At 48.0% G+C, this 22659-nt stretch overlaps 2 protein-coding genes across 5 annotated transcripts in view; one reads left to right on the top strand and one right to left on the bottom strand.

The window, feature by feature from the left end:
* LOC118377030 (G protein-regulated inducer of neurite outgrowth 3-like) overlaps positions 1 to 18864 on the bottom strand; it is a 24397-nt gene extending 5533 nt beyond the window's left edge. Inside the window, exon 1 of one of the 2 annotated variants that reach the window (XM_035763846.2) lies at positions 18621 to 18864. The gene's annotated coding sequence lies outside the window, so the exon portion shown is untranslated. Of the gene's footprint in view, positions 1 to 4459; positions 4889 to 18620 lie in introns of those variants that run through there. The other variant, XM_035763844.2, reaches the window with a different exon arrangement.
* LOC118377032 (ELMO domain-containing protein 2-like) lies at positions 17528 to 22659 on the top strand. Of its 3 annotated transcripts, none has more exons than XM_052464803.1 (9): positions 17528 to 17844; positions 19292 to 19439; positions 19686 to 19714; positions 20266 to 20363; positions 20464 to 20593; positions 20758 to 20891; positions 21032 to 21100; positions 21379 to 21512; positions 21621 to 22659. In XM_052464803.1, the coding sequence occupies exons 2-9, from the start codon at positions 19295 to 19297 to the stop codon at positions 21779 to 21781; spliced, it is 900 nt and encodes a 299-aa protein (XP_052320763.1). In that variant the 5' UTR covers positions 17528 to 17844; positions 19292 to 19294; the 3' UTR covers positions 21782 to 22659. The 3 variants fall into 3 exon arrangements, with proteins under 3 accessions (XP_052320763.1, XP_052320761.1, XP_052320762.1); XM_052464801.1 differs by lacking the exon at positions 17528 to 17844 and adding an exon at positions 17873 to 18063; XM_052464802.1 differs by lacking the exon at positions 17528 to 17844 and adding an exon at positions 19060 to 19203.

The following is a 22659-nucleotide window of genomic DNA, read 5'->3' as shown; positions in this document are numbered from 1 at the left end:
CAGGCCTGTTGTCATTAATAACAAAGTAAATGTCTCGACGGGTTATCCTTATCCTTCTCAATCAGACACTTCTAGTTACTGAATGTCCTAGCCAGGCTACTAAATATTCAATTTGGAATTGTAGGCTCAAATACATCAGAGTGTATTGGCTTATATGTAGGCCAAACGCACACACCCATCCGAAAATAAATCTCAAGCAGTGTCTAAGCCTGCAGCTGCAGACTCCAGACAGAGAGAAATAGAAAGAGTGAGTGAGCAGGGGCCCACTCAAAAAGAAATACGATTTCTGAAAGGTACGAACTAAATGGCTTTGCCATGGTATTTTTAGTACAGAAGGAAAATAGGATGTCTTGTATAGTCCTGAGTGCTTGAGTTGTGATTTGTCAGATTGGATTTTCCATGCCACACAGTTGGCAAACGTGTATAGTATATTCACACTATACGAAAGTGACCTATTACTATGGCACCACTCTCTGGCTGCCTTGACAAGAGGCTCTGGCTGCCTTGACATGAGGCTCTGGCTGCCTTGACAAGAGGCTCTGGCTGCCTTGACAAGAGGCTCTGGCTGCCTTGACAAGAGGCTCTGGCTGCCTTGACATGAGGCTCTGGCTGCCTTGACAAGAGGCTCTGGCTGCCTTGACAAGAGGCTCTGGCTGCCTTGACATGAGGCTCTGGCTGCCTTGACAAGAGGCTCTGGCTGCCTTGACAAGAGGCTCTGGCTGCCTTGACATGAGGCTCTGGCTGCCTTGACAAGAGGCTCTGGCTGCCTTGACAAGAGGCTCTGGCTGCCTTGACATGAGGCTCTGGCTGCCTTGACATGAGGCTCTGGCTGCCTTGACATGAGGCTCTGGCTGCCTTGACATGAGGCTCTGGCTGCCTTGACATGAGGCTCTGGCTGTCTTGACATCAGGCTCTGGCTGCCTTGACATGAGGCTCTGACTGCCTTGACATGAGGCTCTGGCTGCCTTGACACGAGGCTCTGGCTGCCTTGACAAGAGGCTCTGGCTGCCTTGACAAGAGGCTCTGGCTGCCTTGACATGAGGCTCTGGCTGCCTTGACAAGAGGCTCTGGCTGCCGGACGAGATCACATCCAACCCCTTGGAGGTGTGAAGTGAAATGATGGTTCCCTATGAAATTGTTCTTCAATGGCCAACCGAGTATTCAGCAATCAACTCTCCCGCAATAATTGAACCGGGTGTACAGGGGCGAAATGAAGAAAAGGAATCAGAGCAACTCAGCACTCACACAGACACACTGTGTGTGACTCCTTGCACTGTCATCCGAGGACGTTCACATTCTATAAAATTATGTGTTTCCTATGTAGTTTATCTCAATCAAAATTACATGCTGACTTCAAGCACCTGTTGTTCTGGAATTTTGTGTCCTCGGGTGTTGTTTCTGGGCCTCACTATTAATCATCCTCATCATTAAGTTTGTTCTCAGCCAAGGAAAGGTTAGTCTTCTTTTTGGGCATATCCAAATAGCCAGAATCTGTGACATTTTATTTTCTGCACAAAACAATGAATTCATAAAGAGTAAGTGTGAGTGTAAGAATGCTGACCCAGGATCAGTTTAGGATCAATATTCCATATAATAGAACTGTGGGTTTAAGTTACTCTGTCGGAGTACATTTTGAGGGGAGAGGCAGAGGGATAGACAAGTCACTCCTTTATTCAGGGCCCGTAATGATTCATAACGCCCCTCAGAATAGGAGTGTGGATCTAGGATCAGGTCCCCTCTGTCCATGTAATCTTATTCATTATGATTTAAAAGAATAAACTGATCCTAGATCAGTTTACTCTCACGCTTACTCTTTATTAATAAGGGCCTTGGTTACTTGAATCAGGAGATGACTGTATCCTACAGGAAGGGGTCAGTGTGTCCTCTGCCTCATGTAGAGTAGCTGTGGGGTCTCCCATCAGGAGTTCCATCACCCCATGCTAATATTGAAGATGAGCGAGAGGCCCCCAAGCTGTTCATTTGACACACGGGAGCATATAATTACGACGTTGTAATTAGATTTGTCTTGTTTCTTACTTCGATGGGAATTCAGTGGAATAAACCACGCAACAAGGTGGTAAATAAGATCCAGCGAGGTACACTATATGAGGACACCTGCTCGTCAAACATCTCATTCCAAAATCATAGGTATTAATATGGAATTGGTCCCACCCTTTGCTGCTATAACAGCCTCCACTCTTCCAGGAAGGATTTCCACTAGATGTTGGAACATTGCTGCGGGGTCTTGCTTCCATTTAGCCACTAGAGCATTAGTGAGGTTGAGCACTGATGTTTGGCGATTAGGCCTGGCTCCAATTCATCCCAAAGGTGTTCGATGGGGTTGAGGTCAGGGCTCTGTGCAGGCCAGTCAAGTTCTTCCACAATGATCTCGACAAACCATTTCTGTATTGACCTCGTTTTGTCGTGCTGAAACAGGAAAGGGCCTTCCCTAAACTGTTGACACAAAATTTGAAGCACAGAATCGTCTGGAATGCTATTGCATGCTGTAGCATTAAGATGTCCCTTCACTGGAACTAAGGAGCCTAGCACAAACCATGAAAAACAGCCCCAGACCATTATTCCTCCTGCACCAAACTTTACAGTTGGCGCTATCCATTGGGGCAGGTAGCGTGCTCCTGGCATCTGCCAAACCTAGATGGTGACCCGTGATTCATCACTCCAGCATTTCCACTGCTCCAGAGTCCAATAGCGGTGAGCTTTACACCACTCCAACCAATGCGCATGGTGATCTTAGGCTTGTGTGCGGCATCTCGGCCAAGGAAACCCATTTCATGAAGCTCCCGACTAACAATTATTGTGCTGACGTTGCTTCCAGAGGCAGTTTGCAATTCTGTAGTGAGTGTTGCAAACGAGGACAGACCATTTTTATGCACTTCGCACTTCAGCACTCAGTGGTCCTGTGAGCTTGTGTGGCCTATCACTTCGCGGCTGAGCCGTTGTTGCTCCTAGACGTTTCTACTTCATAATAACTGCACTTTCAGTTGGGCAGCTCTAGCAGGGCAGACATGTGTTGGAAAGGTGACATCCTGTGACGGTGCCTTGTTGAAAGTCACTGAGCTCTTGAGTAAGGCCATTCTACTGCCAATGTTTGTTTATGGAGATTGCATGGCTGTATGTTCGATTTTATACACCTATCAGCATAATTTTATTACACCAATGCAGTAAAAGTGACGTCCCTGTGTTTTATGTATATTTCCACACTATGAGGTTGGAATAATACTGTGAAATTGCGAAAATTATGATGCTGCCCTTTCAGTGTAAGAGCTGTTTGAAAAGACCGCATGAAATTTCTGCCTGCCCGGTGACATCACCATGGGTAAATTAGTTAATAGACCAATAAGAAAGAGATTTCCAAACCTCTCTGCCAATAATAGCTAGAATTAAATGTTCCCCTCCCAACTCAGACCACTCCCAGACAGTCCTAACAAAATTATTGCTTTAGAAATGTATCTTTGCTAAGAAGCTATATATATATATATATATATTTACAATTAGAATTGAAAACAATCACAGTGAGGTACTTAAATTGTTAACCAGAAATGATTTGATAAGTTAAATAAAAACTGCATTGGACCTTAATCACAAAATAATTGCACATTCTACATTTGCAAAATAAACATGTTAAATATTTTGAAAACCATTTTCAAAAAGCTTATCGTACAGTACAGTAGGATCAAATATATCTAGGACTACTGAGGTTTCCCCCCTCTTGAATTGACTGACATATTACATACATATCACAACGAATCACGTGATACACTAGGTGAGTTGGGGGAATAGACCCTGACAATTGAATGGTCATATCAGATCTCATTCTGAAATAGTAATTCGTAGGTCTGTGTGTTTCCCTGGAGATACCATATATTTAAAATACAATTTTATACAGTCAGTGAATGCATGGACTTAGCGATGGAGATAATGTAGCTTAGACATACATCAACTTTACCATTATGACATGAATTCCTTTAGAAGCATCACATCATCTATTTCACGTTTCACTTCTACTACACATTTAGTAGGCCTTTAGGCTACCCAATCCGTCTGTAGCTGTGAACGTGTCTATGAATTCGTCATATTAGGGTCTCCTCTCTCGAACAAAAATATCACCACCGCAATTACAGTTTCAACCCCAGACAATTATCTTATGATGTAGCCTACAAGTGAATTGATATAGAAAATACAACAATATCGTAGCCATGACAAAACAAAGGGATGTGCGGATGAAAAGATACAGTTAGGTGAGAGAAGCAACATCACAACCATGTCAATTGACGATGCACATCCGAACCCCACTCCTAATAACCAACACATCAACACTTAGGAATTTCAGGATCCCCCCTGCGGCTTTATAGTCATATTTGACCTTGCGGAGGAATTCATTATCTGTAGACTTATTATCTTAACGACACTTTATTCAGACAAAGAGGAGACAGCTTACCTGGTGCGGTGTAGTCCCCGTATCATATCATATTCGGGGGTTGATTACTGCGCTATTTAGTCACGGTTTGTTTCCACCGTGCGGCTGAAGCACCCAGCTGAATATCAATGAAATAATTTCAAGCAGGTCTCCGTGACATAAAGCCGCGCCTTCGATCGGAGCGGTTCGGAATACAGGTCTGATCAGAGGAGGTAGGCTAAATGATAATTGGGCCAAGCATGTAATATCGATTTTCTTCTGAGGGTCTAGCGAAGATGTGGCTGTGCGCTATGACTCATGCTTGTTCGGTTGGGTCCTCCTCCTATACAAACAGTTATCATATCAAACTTGCTTTACTCTTCACCGAGCAATACCGGCTACATTGTCATTGGACCTAACAAATCGTGGTGTCACCTCTCTCTTTCTGCGAGATCGTGCTGTCCCAGGGGATGTCCACACTGCATTGTTTTCGGGATGCTCAATGACTTTAAAAGAGAAAAGGAAAAAAAGCATGTGGAACATTTTTTTATGAAAGAGAGGAGGACACAGAATTGCAGGGACATTAGACATCAAACATAGAGAAAGCAGCATTTAATGACATATGATAGGCTAGTTATTTCCTGCTGTGGTATCACCCATATGGCATTGCTTGCTGAATGGGAACAACAATCTATAGGCCACAGACAGTGTCACTGCAACACTGTCTGTTGTGTTGTGTTGAGGCAGTGGCTATACACTATCCATTTCCATCACAGGATATATGGCTGTGACTATGCATGCACTTGCACTGAAGGGGAAAAGCACCATACTTATGCCCTGTACTCAGTGGTGGTTGGAGCTTGTATGGCTCCCTGGGCGAACACCCCCACACAACAGCAACAACAAAGCGCCATTCTGCACTAACTGTCATTTTTATTCAGACATTTGGAACAAGACAAATAAATAATCAAAACATTTAAAACTATAGAAATATAAATAAATATACAAAAATAAATATACAAAAATAAGACTCATACATATCAAAAAGAAGTAACAAAGACAAATAGATACAAATTGTAATATATAAATACAAATAAAAAAAGAGAATCTATTACCCTATTCCTAACAAAAAACACACAAATGAAAAAAAATTCATGCAAATACACAAATAGAATAACACACTTATAAAGAAGAGAACCTGATTATTACGCTATTGCACTTCAAACAAGAAACACACCAACTAAATTGCACAACTAATTGCATTAGTACTGTACACTGTTAGAGGTGTGCTATTTGATAGATTCCCCCTCACCCCCAACCCTGGGCTTCCAGTGGGGAGACCTGAGATCAACCTACCCCCACTCCCCCTACCCCGGGCTTCCAGTGGGGAGACCTGAGATCAACCTACCCCCACTCCCCCTACCCCGGGATTCCAGTGGGGAGACCTGAGGTCAACCTACCCCCGCTCCCCCTACCCCGGGCTTCCAGTGGGGAGACCTGAGATCAACCTACCCCCGCTCCCCCTACCCCGGGCTTCCAGTGGGGAGACCTGAGATCAACCTACCCCCACTCCCCCTACCCCGGGATTCTAGTGGGGAGACCTGAGGTCAACCTACCCCCACATCCCCCTACCCCGGGCTTCTAGTGGGGAGACCTGAGGTCAACCTACCCCCACTCCCCCTACCCCGAGCTTCCAGTGGGGAGACCTGAGGTCAACCTACCCCCGCTCCCCCTACCCCGGACTTCCAGTGGGGAGACCTGAGGTCAACCTACCCCCGCTCCCCCTACCCCGGGCTTCCAGTGGGGAGACCTGAGATCAACCTAACCCCGCTCACCCTACCCCGGGCTTCCAGTGGGGAGACCTGAGGTCAACCTACCCCGGGCTTCCAGTGGGGAGACCTGAGGTCAACCTACCCCGGGCTTCCAGTGGGGAGACCTGAGATCAACCTAACCCCGCTCCCCAACCCCGGGCTTCCAGTGGGGAGACCTGAGGTCAACCTACCCCCGCTTCCCCTACCCCGGGCTTCTAGTGGGGAGACCTGAGGTCAACCTACCCCCACTCCCCCTACCCCGGGCTTCTAGTGGGGAGACCTGAGGTCAACCTACCCCTACTCCCCCTACCCCGGGCTTCCAGTGGGGAGACCTGAGGTCAACCTACCCCCGCTCCCCCTACCCCGGACTTCCAGTGGGGAGACCTGAGGTCAACCTACCCCCGCTCCCCCTACCCCGGGCTTCCAGTGGGGAGACCTGAGATCAACCTAACCCCGCTCACCCTACCCCGGGCTTCCAGTGGGGAGACCTGAGGTCAACCTACCCCGGGCTTCCAGTGGGGAGACCTGAGGTCAACCTACCCCGGGCTTCCAGTGGGGAGACCTGAGATCAACCTAACCCCGCTCCCCCAACCCCGGGCTTCCAGTGGGGAGACCTGAGGTCAACCTACCCCCGCTTCCGCTACCCCCGGGCTTCTAGTGGGGAGACCTGAGGTCAACCTACCCCCACTCCCCCAACCCCGGGCTTCCAGTGGGGAGACCTGAGGTCAACCTACCCCCGCTTCCCCTACCCCGGGCTTCCAGTGGGGAGACCTGAGGTCAACCTACCCCCGCTCCCCTACCCCGGGCTTCCAGTGGGGAGACCTGAGGTCAACCTACCCCCGCTCCCCCTACCCCGGGCTTCCAGTGGGGAGACCTGAGATCAACCTAACCCCGCTCACCCTACCCCGGGCTTCCAGTGGGGAGACCTGAGGTCAACCTACCCGGGCTTCCAGTGGGGAGACCTGAGGTCAACCTACCCCGGGATTCCAGTGGGGAGACCTGAGATCAACCTAACCCCGCTCCCGCAACCCCGGGCTTCCAGTGGGGAGACCTGAGGTCAACCTACCCCCGCTCCCCCTGCCCCGGGCTTCCAGTGGGGAGACCTGAGGTCAACCTACCCCCGCTCCCCTACCCCGGGCTTCCAGTGGAGAGACCTGAGGTCAACCTACCCCCGCTCCCCCTACCCCGGGCTTCCAGTGGGGAGACCTGAGGTCAACCTACCCCTGCTCCCCCAACCCCGGGCTTCCAGTGGGGAGACCTGAGGTCAACCTACCCCCGCTCCCCCTACCCCGGGCTTCCAGTGGGGAGACCTGAGGTCAACCTACCCCCGCTCCCTCTACCCCGGACTTCCAGTGGGGAGACCTGAGGTCAACCTACCCCCGCTCCCCCTACCCCGGGCTTCCAGTGGGGAGACCTGAGATCAACCTAACCCCGCTCACCCTACCCCGGGCTTCCAGTGGGGAGACCTGAGGTCAACCTACCCCGGGCTTCCAGTGGGGAGACCTGAGATCAACCTACCCCCACTTCCCCTACCCCGGGCTTCCAGTGGGGAGACCTGAGATCAACCTACCCCCACTCCCCCTACCCCGGGATTCCAGTGGGGAGACCTGAGGTCAACCTACCCCCGCTCCCCCTACCCCGGGCTTCCAGTGGGGAGACCTGAGATCAACCTACCCCCGCTCCCCCTACCCCGGGCTTCCAGTGGGGAGACCTGAGATCAACCTACCCCCACTCCCCCTACCCCGGGATTCTAGTGGGGAGACCTGAGGTCAACCTACCCCCACTCCCCCTACCCCGGGCTTCTAGTGGGGAGACCTGAGGTCAACCTACCCCCACTCCCCCTACCCCGGGCTTCCAGTGGGGAGACCTGAGGTCAACCTACCCCCGCTCCCCCTACCCCGGACTTCCAGTGGGGAGACCTGAGGTCAACCTACCCCCGCTCCCCCTACCCCGGGCTTCCAGTGGGGAGACCTGAGATCAACCTAACCCCGCTCACCCTACCCCGGGCTTCCAGTGGGGAGACCTGAGGTCAACCTACCCCGGGCTTCCAGTGGGGAGACCTGAGGTCAACCTACCCCGGGCTTCCAGTGGGGAGACCTGAGATCAACCTAACCCCGCTCCCCCAACCCCGGGCTTCCAGTGGGGAGACCTGAGGTCAACCTACCCCCGCTTCCCCTACCCCGGGCTTCTAGTGGGGAGACCTGAGGTCAACCTACCCCCACTCCCCCTACCCCGGGCTTCTAGTGGGGAGACCTGAGGTCAACCTACCCCTACTCCCCCTACCCCGGGATTCCAGTGGGGAGACCTGAGGTCAACCTACCCCCGCTCCCCCTACCCCGGACTTCCAGTGGGGAGACCTGAGGTCAACCTACCCCCGCTCCCCCTACCCCGGGCTTCCAGTGGGGAGACCTGAGATCAACCTAACCCCGCTCACCCTACCCCGGGCTTCCAGTGGGGAGACCTGAGGTCAACCTACCCCGGGCTTCCAGTGGGGAGACCTGAGGTCAACCTACCCCGAGCTTCCAGTGGGGAGACCTGAGATCAACCTAACCCCGCTCCCCCAACCCCGGGCTTCCAGTGGGGAGACCTGAGGTCAACCTACCCCCGCTTCCGCTACCCCGGGCTTCTAGTGGGGAGACCTGAGGTCAACCTACCCCCACTCCCCCAACCCCGGGCTTCCAGTGGGGAGACCTGAGGTCAACCTACCCCCGCTTCCCCTACCCCGGGCTTCCAGTGGGGAGACCTGAGGTCAACCTACCCCCGCTCCCCCTACCCCGGGCTTCCAGTGGGGAGACCTGAGGTCAACCTACCCCCGCTCCCCCTACCCCGGGCTTCCAGTGGGGAGACCTGAGATCAACCTAACCCCGCTCACCCTACCCCGGGCTTCCAGTGGGGAGACCTGAGGTCAACCTACCCCGGGCTTCCAGTGGGGAGACTTGAGGTCAACCTACCCCGGGCTTCCAGTGGGGAGACCTGAGATCAACCTAACCCCGCTCCCGCAACCCCGGGCTTCCAGTGGGGAGACCTGAGGTCAACCTACCCCCGCTCCCCCTGCCCCGGGCTTCCAGTGGGGAGACCTGAGGTCAACCTACCCCCGCTCCCCCTACCCCGGGCTTCCAGTGGAGAGACCTGAGGTCAACCTACCCCCGCTCCCCCTACCCCGGGCTTCCAGTGGGGAGACCTGAGGTCAACCTACCCCTGCTCCCCCAACCCCGGGCTTCCAGTGGGGAGACCTGAGGTCAACCTACCCCCGCTCCCCCTACCCCGGGCTTCCAGTGGGGAGACCTGAGGTCAACCTACCCCCGCTCCCCCTACCCCGGGCTTCCAGTGGGGAGACCTCAGGTCAACCTACCCCCACTCCCCCTACCCCGGGCTTCCAGTGGGGAGACCTGAAGTCAACCTACCCCCGCTCCCCCTACCCCGGGCTTCCAGTGGGGAGACCTGAGGTCAACCTACCCCCACTCCCCCTACCCCGGGATTCCAGTGGGGAGACCTGAGGTCAACCTAACCCCGCTCCCCCAACCCCGGGCTTCCAGTGGGGAGACCTGAGGTCTACCAACTCCGCTCCCCCTACCCCGGGCTTCTAGTGGGGAGACCTGTGGTCAACCTACCCCCACTCCCCCTACCCCGGGCTTCCAGTGGGGAGACCTGAGGTCAACCTACCCCCGCTCCCCCTACCCCGGGCTTCCAGTGGGGAGACCTGAGGTCAACCAACTCCGCTCCCCCTACCCCGGGCTTCTAGTTGGGAGACCTGAGGTCAACCTACCCCCGCTCTCCCTACCCCGGGCTTCCAGTGGGGAGACCTGAGGTCAACCTACCCCCGCTCCCCCTGCCCCGGGCTTCCAGTGGGGAGAGCTGAGGTCAATCTACCCCGGGCTTCCAGTGGGGAGACCTGAGGTCAACCTACCCCCGCTCTCCCTACCCTGGGCTTCCAGTGGGGAGACCTGAGGTCAACCTACCCCCCGCTCCCCCCAACCCCGGGCTTCCAGTGGGGAGACCTGAGGTCAACCTACCCCCGCCCCCTACCCCGGGCTTCCAGTGGGGAGACCTGAGGTCAACCTACCCCCGCTCCCCCTACCCCGGGCTTCCAGTGGGGAGACCTGAGGTCAACCAACTCCGCTCCCCCTACCCCGGGCTTCTAGTGGGGAGACCTGAGGTCAACCAACTCCGCTCCCCCTACCCCGGGCTTCCAGTGGGGAGACCTGAGGTCAACCTACCCCCGCTCCCCCAACCCCGGGCTTCCAGTGGGGAGACCTGAGGTCAATCTACCCCCGCTCCCCCAACCCCGGGCTTCCAGTGGGGAGACCTGAGGTCAACCTACCCCCGCTCCCCCAACCCCGGGCTTCCAGTGGGGAGACCTGAGGTCAACCTACCCCCGCTCCCCCTGCCCCGGGCTTCCAGTGGGGAGACCTGAGGTCAATCTACCCCCGTTCCCCCTACCCCGGGCCTCCAGTGGGGAGAGCTGAGGTCAATCTACCCCGGGCTTCCATAGAAAACCAATAACGCAAATGTCACCATTTTGGAATATTATTATACATTGTTTTTTTTGTGCGGGCACCCCATGCTGTCCCCGGCAAGATGTCTCTCCGGTCGGCTTCCCATGTTGCCTATGCCTCAGTCCGCCACTGCCTGTACTGTATGTGAAGATGTTTCACTGTGACAGTACAGTACATGTGGTGCTGTTCGACAGCAGTGCACTCAGGGGGACAATGGCTTTAGTCTAGATTTCCAGGTCAAATGAATCTGATTCAGTATCTCCTCCATGTGTTGTTCTCCCTGTCATGTCCCCAATCCTCACCGCCAAGATACTGTGTTATGGATCATTGCTCCCTGGGAAGTCCAACGATGACATCACCCCGTTGAAGTTGAAATGTAAAATGGTTAAGGTAAGGGTTATTGTAATGAACACGAGGGGAGAAAGAGAGCTGGTTTCAAGCGCAGGGCGCAGCAGGTGTTTATTGCAAAGGACCACAGGAGGAAGCAGGTAGCTGGGTCCAGAGGCAGACAGAAGGTCATACACAGGGGGTCCAAAAGGGAAACAGTAAAGGCAGGGAAAAGGCTAGTAACGTAGTACGGGAGATTGGGCAATAGGTAGGTAACAGGAAATCCGATAGGCTAAAGTACAGGCAGGGAATAGGCAAAAGGCGTCATTCGTGAGGCAGGCAAAAACTATCCAGCACAGGAGGAGTAAATCACAGGGAAGTCCAGTGCTCCAAAAGACGTGTGTCACAAAACAAACAATACCTCATAGTGATGGGGTGCAAAGAACTGAACTAAATAGTGTGTGATAATGACATACAGGTGTGTGAACAAGTGAATAGAATTCAGGTGATTAGGATATGGATAGTGAGCTGCGTTCAGGGGATCTAGGTGTTTGAGGGTGTGGGCTGGAAGGTGAGCTGCGTTCAGGGGATCTAGGTGTTTGAGGGTGTGGGCTGGAAGGTGGGCTGCGTTCAGGGGATCTAGGTGTTTGAGGGTGTGGGCTGGAAGGTGAGCTGCGTTCAGGGGATCTAGGTGTTTGAGGGTGTGGGCTGGAAGGTGAGCTGCGTTCAGGGGATCTAGGTGTTTGAGGGTGTGTACTGGAAAGTGAGCTGCGTTCAGGGGATCTAGGTGTTTGAGGGTGTGGGCTGGAAGGTGAGCTGCGTTCAGGGGATCTAGGTGTTTGAGAGTGTGGGCTGGAAAGTGAGCTGCGTTCAGGGGATCTAGGTGTTTGAGGGTGTGTACTGGAATGTGAGCTGCGTTCAGGGGATCTAGGTGTTTGAGGGTGTGGGCTGGAAAGTGAGCTGCGTTCAGGGGATCTAGGTGTTTGAGGGTGTGGGCTGGAATGTGAGCTGCATTCAGGGGATCTAGGTGTTTGAGAGTGTGGGCTGGAAAGTGAGCTGCGTTCAGGGGATCTAGGTGTTTGAGGGTGTGGGCTGGAATGTGAGCTGCGTTCAGGGGATCTAGGTGTTTGGGAGTGTGGGCTGGAAAGTGAGCTGCGTTCAGGGGATCTAGGTGTTTGAGGGTGTGTACTGGAATGTGAGCTGCGTTCAGGGGATCTAGGTGTTTGAGGGTGTGGGCTGGAAAGTGAGCTGCGTTCAGGGGATCTAGGTATTTGAGGGTGTGGGCTGGAAAGTGAGCTGCGTTCAGGGGATCTAGGTGTTTGAGGGTGTGGGCTGGAAAGTGAGCTGCGTTCAGGGGATCTAGGTGTTTGAGGGTGTGGGCTGGGAGCAGACGTCACAGTTATGGTGATGGTTAAGGTTATGGTTTGGGTAGGGACATCCCAAGAATACCAGATAGCACCAACACTGTGCCATCATTGTATTATGACACGTTTTGTAAATCATGGTAGGAATTACTGGTATAGTATTGGAGTATTGAATGTCAATGTTTTCTTCATTTCTGTCAATCAACTAAATAGTTGGAATACTTACAATTTCAAATCAAATCAAATTGTATTAGTCACATGCGCTGAATACAACCTTACCTGTGAAATGCTTACTTACAAGCCCTTAACCAAAAATGCAGTTCAAGAAATAGAGTTAAGAAAATATTGACAAAATAAACTAAAGTAAACCATTTAATGTAACACAATAAGATAACAATAACGAGGCTATATACAGGAGGTACTGGGTCAATGTGAGGCACGTAGTGAGTGTAGCATTGTAACCAACCGTCTGAAGGGATTATAACATTAAGACATGGTTGGTAATGTCATCCTACTGTATTTCAGTGTGTCTCTGATCACACACACACACACACACACACACACACACACACACACACACACACACACACACACACACACACACACACACACACACACACACACACACACACACACACACACAGAATAGCTCACCTTTCCTGGCCCTAAGAAGCCCAGGAAAGATGATTAGATGAGACAGCAGCCACTGAGGCCAGTGATACAAACCTTAAAGGCAGAGCGCAGTCTTATATAGAGTACCGGTCAAACGTTTGGACACACCTACACATTGCCGGGTTTTTCTTTATTTTTTAAAACTATTTTCTACATTGTAGAATAATAGTGAAGACATCAAAACTATGAAATAACCCATATGGCATCATGTAGTAACAAAAAAGTGTTGAACAAATTCTTAAAAAGTAGCCACCCTTTGCACACTTTTGGCAAGCTTCATGAGGAAGTATTTTCCAACAGTCTTGAAGGAGTTCCCACAAATGCTGAGCACTTGTTGGCTGCTTTTCCTTCACTCTGCAGTCCAACTCATCCCAAACCATCTCAATTGGATTGAGGTCGGGTGATTGTGGAGGCCAGGTCATCTGATGCAGCACTCCATCACTCTCCTCATTGGTCAAATAGCCCTTACACAGCCTGGAAGTGTGTTGGGTTATTGTCCTATTGAAAAACAAATGATAGTCCCAGATGGGAAAAATGCAAACCAGATGGGATGGCGTATCGCTGCAGAATGCTGTGGTAGCCATGCTGGTTAAGTGTGCCTGGAATTCTAAATAAATCACAGACAGTGTCACCATCGAAGCACCCCCACAACTCCTCCTCCATGCTTCTCGGTGGGAAATACACATGCGGAGATCAACCGATCACCTACTCCGCGTCTCACAAAGACACAGCGTCAGACCAAAGGACAGATTTCCACTGGTCTAATGTCCATAGCTCATGTTTCTTGGCCCAAGCAAGTCTCTTCTTCTTATTGGTGACTTTAGTAGTGGTTTCTATATAGCAATTCGACCATGAAGACCTGATTCAAACAGTCTCCTCTGAACAGTTGATATTGAGATGTGTCTGTTACTTGAACTTTATTTGGGCTGCAATCTGAGGTGCCATTAACTCGAATAAACTTATCCTCTGCAGCAGAGGTAACTCTGGGTCTTGCTTTCCTGTGGCAGTCCTCACGAGAGCCATTTTCATCATAGCGCTTGATGGTGTTTGCAACTTCACTCGAAGAAACTTAAAAATGTATTGAAATTGTCGGTATTTACTGACCTTCATGTCTTAAAGTAATGATGGACCATTGTTTCTCTTTGCTTATTTGAGCTGTTCTTGCCATAATATGGACTTGGTGTTTTACCAAATAGGGCTATCTTCTGTAAACCACCACTACCTTGTCACAACACAACTGATTGGCCCAAACACATTAAGAAGGAAAGAAATTCCACAAATGAACCTTTAACAAGGCACACCTTAAATGCTTTCCTTATGAAGCTGGTTGAGAGAATGCCAAGAGTGTGCAAAGCTGTCATCAAGGCAAAGGGTGGCTATTTGAAGAATCTCAAATATATTTTGATTTTTTAAATACTTTCTTGGTTACTACATGATTCCATATGTGTTATTTCATAGTTGTGATGTCTTCACTACTATTCTATAATGTATAAAATAGTAAAAAGAAAGAAAAACCCTGGAATGAGTAGGTGTGCCCAAACTTTTGACTGGTACTGTATATATATATATATATATATATATATATATATATATATATATATATATATATATATATATATATATATATATATATATATATATATGTGTCACGGTCGTCCTCCTCTTCATCTGATCTTCACTAAGAAGCAATTTTTTTCTTTTAGACATTTTAAATTGAAAACAATTACAGTAAGGTACCTAATTCTTTTCCAGAATTGTTTTGAAATTGAGATAAAAATGGCTTCATTGGACCTTTTAATTACAATTTAAACACCACAACATATATGTCACATCAACAGCATCCTCCCGGACACCCTAGACCCACTCCAATTCACATACCGCCCCAACAGATCCACAGATAATGCAATCTCAGTCGTACTCCACACTGCCCTTTCTCACCTGGACAAAAGGAACACCTACAGTGGGGAGAACAAGTATTTGATACACTGCCGATTTTGCAGGTTTTCCTACTTACAAAGCATGTAGAGGTCTGTAATTTTTATCATAGGTACACTTCAACTGTGAGAGACTGAGTCTAAAACAAAAATCCAGAAAATCACATTGTATTTTTTTTAAAGTAATTAATTAGCATTTTATTGCATGACATAAGTATTTGATCATCTACCAACCCGTAAGAATTCCAGCTCTCACAGAACTATTAGTTTTTCTTTAAGAAGCCCTCCTGTTCTCCACTCATTACCTGTATTAACTGCACCTGTTTGAACTCGTTACCTGTATAAAAGACACCTGTCCACACACTCAATCAAACAGACTCCAACCTCTCCACAATGGCCAAGACCAGAGAGCTGTGTAAGGTCATCAGGGATAAAATTGTAGACCTGCACAAGGCTGGGATGGGCTACAGGACAATAGGCAAGCAGCTTGGTGAGAAGGCAACAACTGTTGGCACAATTATTAGAAAATGGAAGAAATTCAAGATGGCGCTCAATCACCCTCGGTCTGGGGCTCCATGCAAGATCTCACCTCGTGGGGCATCAATGATCATGAGGAAGATGAGGGATCAGCCCAGAACTACACGGCAGGACCTGGTAAATGACCTGAAGAGAGCTAGGACCACAGTCTCAAAGAAAACCATTAGTAACACACTGCCATCATGGATTAAAATCCTACAGCGCACGCAAGTTCCCCCTGCTCAAGCCAGCGCATGTCCAGGCCTGTCTGAAGTTTGTCAATGACCATCTGGATGATCCAGAGGAGGAATGGGAGAAGGTCATGTGGTCTGATGAGACAAAAATAGAGCTTTTTGGTCTAAACTCCACTCGCCGTGTTTGGAGGAAGAAGAAGGATGAGTACAACCCCAAGAACACCATCCCAACCATGAAGCATGGAGGTGGAAACATCATTTTTTGGGGATGCTTTTCTGCAAAGGGGACAGGACGACTCCACCATGTTGAGGGGAGGATGGATGGGGCCATGTATCGCGAAATCTTGGCCAACAACCTCCTTCCCTCTAAGTGCATTGAAGATGGGTCGTGGCTGGGTTTTCCAGCATGACAACGACCCGAAACACACAGCCAAGGCAACTAAGGAGTGGCTCCGTCAGAAGCATCTCAAGGTCCTGGAGTGGCCTAGCCAGTCTCCAGACCTGAACCCAATAGAAAATCTTTGGAGGGAGCTGAAAGTCCTTATTGCCCAGCGACAGCCCCGAAACCTGAAGGATCTGGAGATGGTCTGTATGGAGGAGTGGGCCAAAATCCCTGCTGCAGTGTGTGCAAACCTGGTCAAGAACTACAGGAAACATATGATCTCTGTAATTGCAAGCAAAGGTTTCTGTACCAAATATTAAGTTCTGCTTTTCTGATGTATCAAGTACTTATGTCATGCAATAAAATGCAAAGATCATACAATGTGATTTTCTGGATTTTTGTTTTAGATTCCGCCTCTCACAGTTGAAATGTACCTATGATAAAAATGACAGACCTCAACATGCTTTGTAAGTAGGAAATCCTGCAAAATCGGCAGTGTATCAAATACTTGTTCTCCCCACTGTATGTGAGAAGGCTGTTCATTGACTACAGCTCAGCGTTCAACACCGTAGTACCCATGAAGCTCATCAATAAGCTAAGGACTCTGGGACTAAGCACCTCCCTCTGAAACTGGATCCTGGACTTCCTGACAGCCCGCCCCCAGGTGGTAAGAGTAGGCAACAACACGTCTGCCACACTGATCCTTAACACTGGGGCCCCTCAGGGGTGTGTACTTAGTCCCCTCCTGTACTCCCTGTTCACCAACGACTGCGTGGCAAACCTGACTCCAACACCATCATTAAGTTTGCTAATGACACAACAGTGGTAGGCCTGATCCCCGACAACGATGAGACGGCCTATAGGGAGGAGGTCAGAGAACTGGCAGTGTATAGATACATTATTGAAAAATATATAGATAAATAGTTGAAGATACCTAGATTGATAAAGCTATTTCATAGATAAAGTATCCATACATGCAATGTTTTTTTTTTGCCAAAACATTACTGTTTAAAAATGGGAGATTGACATGTCTGATTCCATACTTCAATCAAATATGAACACACTACTAATTCAAGGAATTTGTCGAGCTGTTAAACTTAATCCATATGACCAGTGACCATGGTTTCTTTATGGAAGTATTTTCACCATACATCCTATGCAACATCCGCACCTTCGTGTGGCAAGTATAGGAAATGCAGCTACTATAATAGGTTAGTGCCCTCAAATTCAACTCTGGACCTCGAAGCCTGTTCCACTGTTTTTTTTTCATTGTTCCCGTCTAATCTGGGACTGATTTAGACCTGGGACACCAGATGAGTGCAATTAATTAGCAGGTAAATAAGTTTACTCCAAATGTTTTTGAGTCCCGTTTTTTTTCTTAAATAGAAGTTGGAGTTCAGTCGTGTCTCTCTTAAATATAAAAAATAAGCGGCTAGAAGAAGTTGGAAGGAGCCCCACAAACTTCAGTTCACTTTAGAGCAGAATCTATCATTTATAGCAGCTTGTGCCAAACCCTTAGACTATTCAGATTGGAGTGGCAACACGTGGAAACCATACAATTAAAAGGAACTACAACGTCCGTTTAAGAACACAACAACTTGTCGTTGAAGAGCGTTTGGAGTACAAGGTTTCTGTTCTGTTGCAAAACGTTTTGAAACAGAATCTGTGTATTGAATACACCCCAGGATTCCATCAACTCACCATACCCCAACCCAACAGGTGGCGCTAAAGGTAAAGTGGTACACTTGTGGGTCGAGATTCTATTAATCAAAGAAGAGGTTAGCCAAAAGACTTGTCAACATCACTACCTCAGTGGACACATCTCTTTTTAGTTTAATCTGAGGAATTTGTCATTGCTAAAGTAAATAACGCTCACCACTAGGTCTATTTGTTGCTATATTCACTCAAATCAAGGCGTAATTGCTGACATAATCCACCTGATTACTAGAGGTAAATATTGACAACCTGTTGTGATTGTGTGGCTAAGCTAGCTAACGTTAGGTAGCTAGCTAACGCTTAAAAGCCAGGTATAGCTAACTGTGTTTATGAACATGTTGACTTTCTTTCTGGGGTTAATTATCTAGGTCTCTAACTGCAAGTATTTCACAGTCATTGATTTGCTAGCAAGCTATCAGTTGAAGACTGTTCCAGAACAGTCAGTTTGTTATAGCTAGGCTAGTTAGTGTTGTACCGGTCAATGAAATTACTGTACATTTTTAGTACCCCAACAACTTAGAAACCTCAAGCTACTGTGCTGAAGCTTTACGGTGGAGGCACAGTGGCTGAAATGAGACGATCTACTGCGAGCTGACTAGCTAGCTGTTAGTTAGGAGGTAACTAACGTTAGCTGCTAAACAAAAGACAAGCTGCCAGTCGGCTAACAAAAGCAGTTATTTTGCCAAGCAAAAGCCATTTGTGTAAAGACACCTACTAAAGTAGGAGCTCAAATTACAATAGAGCCTTTCTGTTCAAGTTGCAACGTGTTCTCTCATTTCACTTCTACTCACTGGCAAGCCTGGTTCAGCAGCCACAGCCTGCACCTGGTTTCTGGGCTGTACGACTCACTAATTGGCTAAATGAATCACGCCTGGTCTCCTAGCTAAGTAAATGACTGTCCTGGAACAGCATTCAACAGATGGCTTGCTAGCAAATCAATGATTGTGAAATACTTGCAGTTAGATTTAGATCATTTGGGAGGGGGGCAACGTGGAAAGTTACTGCTACGGTAACTTTCCAGTGATTGACTTGACCTAACATGACCACCTAGGCCTATCTGATGACATGCCATTTTAAGATTAGCTACGTATCAACCGTTCCCATTGAATATGGGGTTTTGTACAGAGTAGCGAATGATTGTTTTTGGGGAGGTCCTGCAGTACTTTAGACTGATAGCTTGAAGGTATCAATAGCTAGCTCCTACTACAGAGACATTACCATTGCTGGATTTTTAAAATTCTCCAGCCATTAATTCCATTGCGCTGCGTACAACTAAATGATAAATCGATTGGCTTGTCTGGAGTACACGGGGAATCTTTTTGTGTGCTCGTTTGTCTCGAAGAAGAGGCACGGCTCCCCATTGCTGTCCTACCAGTATGTGTCTTGGATGACTCGTATGATTATGGTGTCGTTCACTTGCCTTGTTGTATTTGGAACTCTTGCTGACATGTTTATGTTGTAGACCATGTTCGGCAGCATCTGGGGATACTTCTACACATCCTTCCTTAGATACTGGCTGAAGTGGTTCATCAGACAGGTGACAGGGAAATGCGAGCTGCAAAGGATTTGTGCCGGCTACAAGCCTGGGGCGCCAAGGACAACGAAAGCAGGTGAGGTTACATTCTAGAGCTAAATAGTGTTCATTAGGGTAACAGAACATGTTTTAAAGCATTTTGTTACGGGAAAACAACAATTGGCATCTCTAATTGGGCAAGTCCAGATAGTCCTCCGTGTTTTTCCTCCATTCGACACCCAATGAACACTACCCAACCCTTACGAAAAAGAAGCTGTCAGTTGTGCTATTCATTATCATTTTGAACTGTTTTTAACCTGGCATTTGATTTTTCTTCATTCAGAATACTCACTCAAGAACTCCAAATCTAAGGTATATGTTGGAAATCAATTCCTTTCACTTGATTTTTTTTGTTGTTATTCTTGTTATGCTAAGCACATTCTTATCAACAGTTCGTGGGCATTTCCATGGTAACACATTTAGTTGAACAGTGCAGATGCAAAGTTTGGTAATAAAATGACAGTTTGTGGTGTTGGTGTTGTCATTCACTTACCAAACCTTTGCATCTGCACTGTTGGAAGTCGTCGTGCGTAGTTGTATGGTTTGCTTAACTTTGCAAATATTCGTTTTTGTTTGGCATACATTTTAAAGGGAACAATTCTGAGTCTCAGCATCACTCTGTTACTATGGCATTTCCCCCATACAAAGTTAAGGCAGTAGGTAATACATAGTTGGTTCCATCATTCCATCATCTGACCTCAGTGATCATCGTGCTTGTTATGACATCATAGTCTGTAGGAGAAGTACTAACACAAACTCTGAGCTATTACAATGGATGAGATAACTAATCACACCATCTCTCTCCTCTGTCCCTCCATCCTTTTCCCCTCCCTCTCTCTTCCTCTCTCCTTCCCTCTCTCCAGCTATTAAGAGCTGCTGTGGATGTGGAGGAGGATGGTTTGGAGAAGCATCTGGATCTTGTCATGAGGGAAAAGAATGTCAAAACGCAGAGGGATCCCACGTCAGTCTTGTTACCCTTTACAGTTTGTTTTATTAATGTTTTATATAGATTATTTTATATGGTATGTATTGATGGCTAATGTGTGTCTCTTTGGTCCTAGGTTTAAGGTGAATCTGAAGCTGTGTCTCTTACAAATAACAGGATACAGGAACTTATTCACGTCCGTGGAAGAGTTGAGGAAGGAGAATTTTGACTCTGATAAAGTCCAACACGAGGAAATGCTTTTGAAGGTACTGTGGCCGTTCATTTTTTTTTATGTCAATGACTAGCATGGAGCAGTGGACTGTTTATGGATGAGATGATTCAACATGACTTTTTCAAACTTTTTAATATCATCTCTGTTTAAAGTGTAAGTGTAAAGCATTAACAGGAATGGACTTGTCTGACTCTACAGTTCTGGGACCTGTTGATGCCCGAGGTCAAACTGGAGTCCAGAGTTACCAAACAGTGGGGCGACATTGGTTTCCAAGGCGATGACCCCAAGACTGACTTCCGAGGAATGGGCATGTTGGGCCTAACCAACCTTGTGTGAGTTATGTTGTCTGAATGACTGTCCAGTCCTTAACAATCTACCCTTGCTCATCAGTATTCTGAAAAGTTGTATATTTTTTTCTCAAGTTTAAGCTAGATTTCTTAACTTTTTAAATTTGGTATCTTGTTTATTACAGGTTCTTTAGTGAGAACTACACTGAAGAGGCTCGGCAAGTGCTGTCCCACGCAAACCATCCCAAACTGGGGTAAGGATTACGTAATTATCTCATTTTAGGAGTTGACTGGCCTGTTGAACTCTGTTCTTTATATGTCAGCTGTTCTGTTGCACATTTCAGTATATTCACTCATCTGTCAATAGTTGTTTGTTTTAGCTTGCCCAATGTACTGGGTGGGTAGAGTTTCCACATTTGAAACCTCTGCCCACCTGGGCCCCAAACAAGCTACAACAAGCACACCCAAAGTAAACTTACTTTGGCAACATTTATAGCCTTTTAATGATTATCATATGTGTGTCATGTTTCAGGTACTCCTATGCCATAGTGGGTATCAACCTGACGGAGATGGCATACAGTTTACTGAAGAGTGGTGCTCTCAAACCCCACTTCTACAACACGGTGTCTGGGAGACCCCAACTGCAGCACCTCCATCAGCTGTTCTGTAAGTGTATGCTAATCGCGCTCAACTCTGTTTGTCAGTAGCATAGGGGATAACTCCCTGCTTCAGGTTACCTAAACCCCTAACTCTGTCTTGGCCTCCCTGCTTCAGGTTACCTGGTGTACAAGTTTGATAAGTTCTGGGTGGAGGAGGAGCCCGAGAGCATCATGGAGTTCAACCACTACAGGGAAAAGTTCCACGACAATATCAAGATTCAACTACTGGACCCCGCCGTCGCCCTCACCATGACGGATAGTCCAAGAAGTAACTGACTGACCAACCGACTGAACGGGTCTCGCTTGGACCTCATCGGGACCACCAGAACCTCGATACATTACAGCGTACTTCCAAACTAATAAGGGACATTTTGAGCTAGCTTTCCCTTCGATCTTAGTTTAGACCCAATCTACACACTTATTTTTTATTTGTATAAATTAGTGACTAGTTTTTAGAAATAAGACCAGGTGACTGGAATTCAACCCTCTGCCTCAAATAATGACCATTCCAATGCTTCAAATATTACAAAAGGGGAAATAAAATAGTAGGGCACTAGTTCTATGTAGTTGATTGGCTGTGTACTTTTCAGTGGACATGGAAACGGAATCACAAAATAGTTTTAGAGGAAATGCAGATTGGTAATAATAATAATAACATTAACTAGGTTTGAATTTATTTAACAAAGTCAACAAGTGCCGTCTCGCATGTATTCATAATAACTTTGCCTACTCATTCTCGTATTTGTCCTTCTTGCTCAGGAATCAAATATGTGCCCAGAGAGGGAATTTATATCGTAGTAGACTTACAACTAAGGAATAATTTGTTTACCTAATGCTCAATGGTTGTACCACTTCCTCAGACACGGAGAGCTCTGTGCATGTTTTAATGCGTTTGAATTGATACCGTCATTGTTGTCAATACATTTCAATAGGTGGTGCTGAGATTACTGGTTATTACGCCGCTGCCTATTCCACACATTCGTACAATATTGTCTTTGCTGAAAGCTGACTTTGTATGGTATTTTGTCTGTTATTTATAGGCCGTGGGCCCTGATTTAGTTTTTTGAAGATGATTTGACATTTTGTAGACCCAGTATGGATCTTTGTAACGACTGACACATGTCCAGTGTTAATAAATTAAACTTCTGATGTGA

This window comes from Oncorhynchus keta, chromosome 16 (genome assembly GCF_023373465.1).
Source record: "Oncorhynchus keta strain PuntledgeMale-10-30-2019 chromosome 16, Oket_V2, whole genome shotgun sequence".
In the NCBI taxonomy this organism is placed as follows: Eukaryota; Metazoa; Chordata; class Actinopteri; order Salmoniformes; family Salmonidae; genus Oncorhynchus; species Oncorhynchus keta.
The sequence above is the reverse complement of the archived record's forward strand: the minus strand, read 5'-3'. Positions and strand labels throughout refer to the sequence as shown.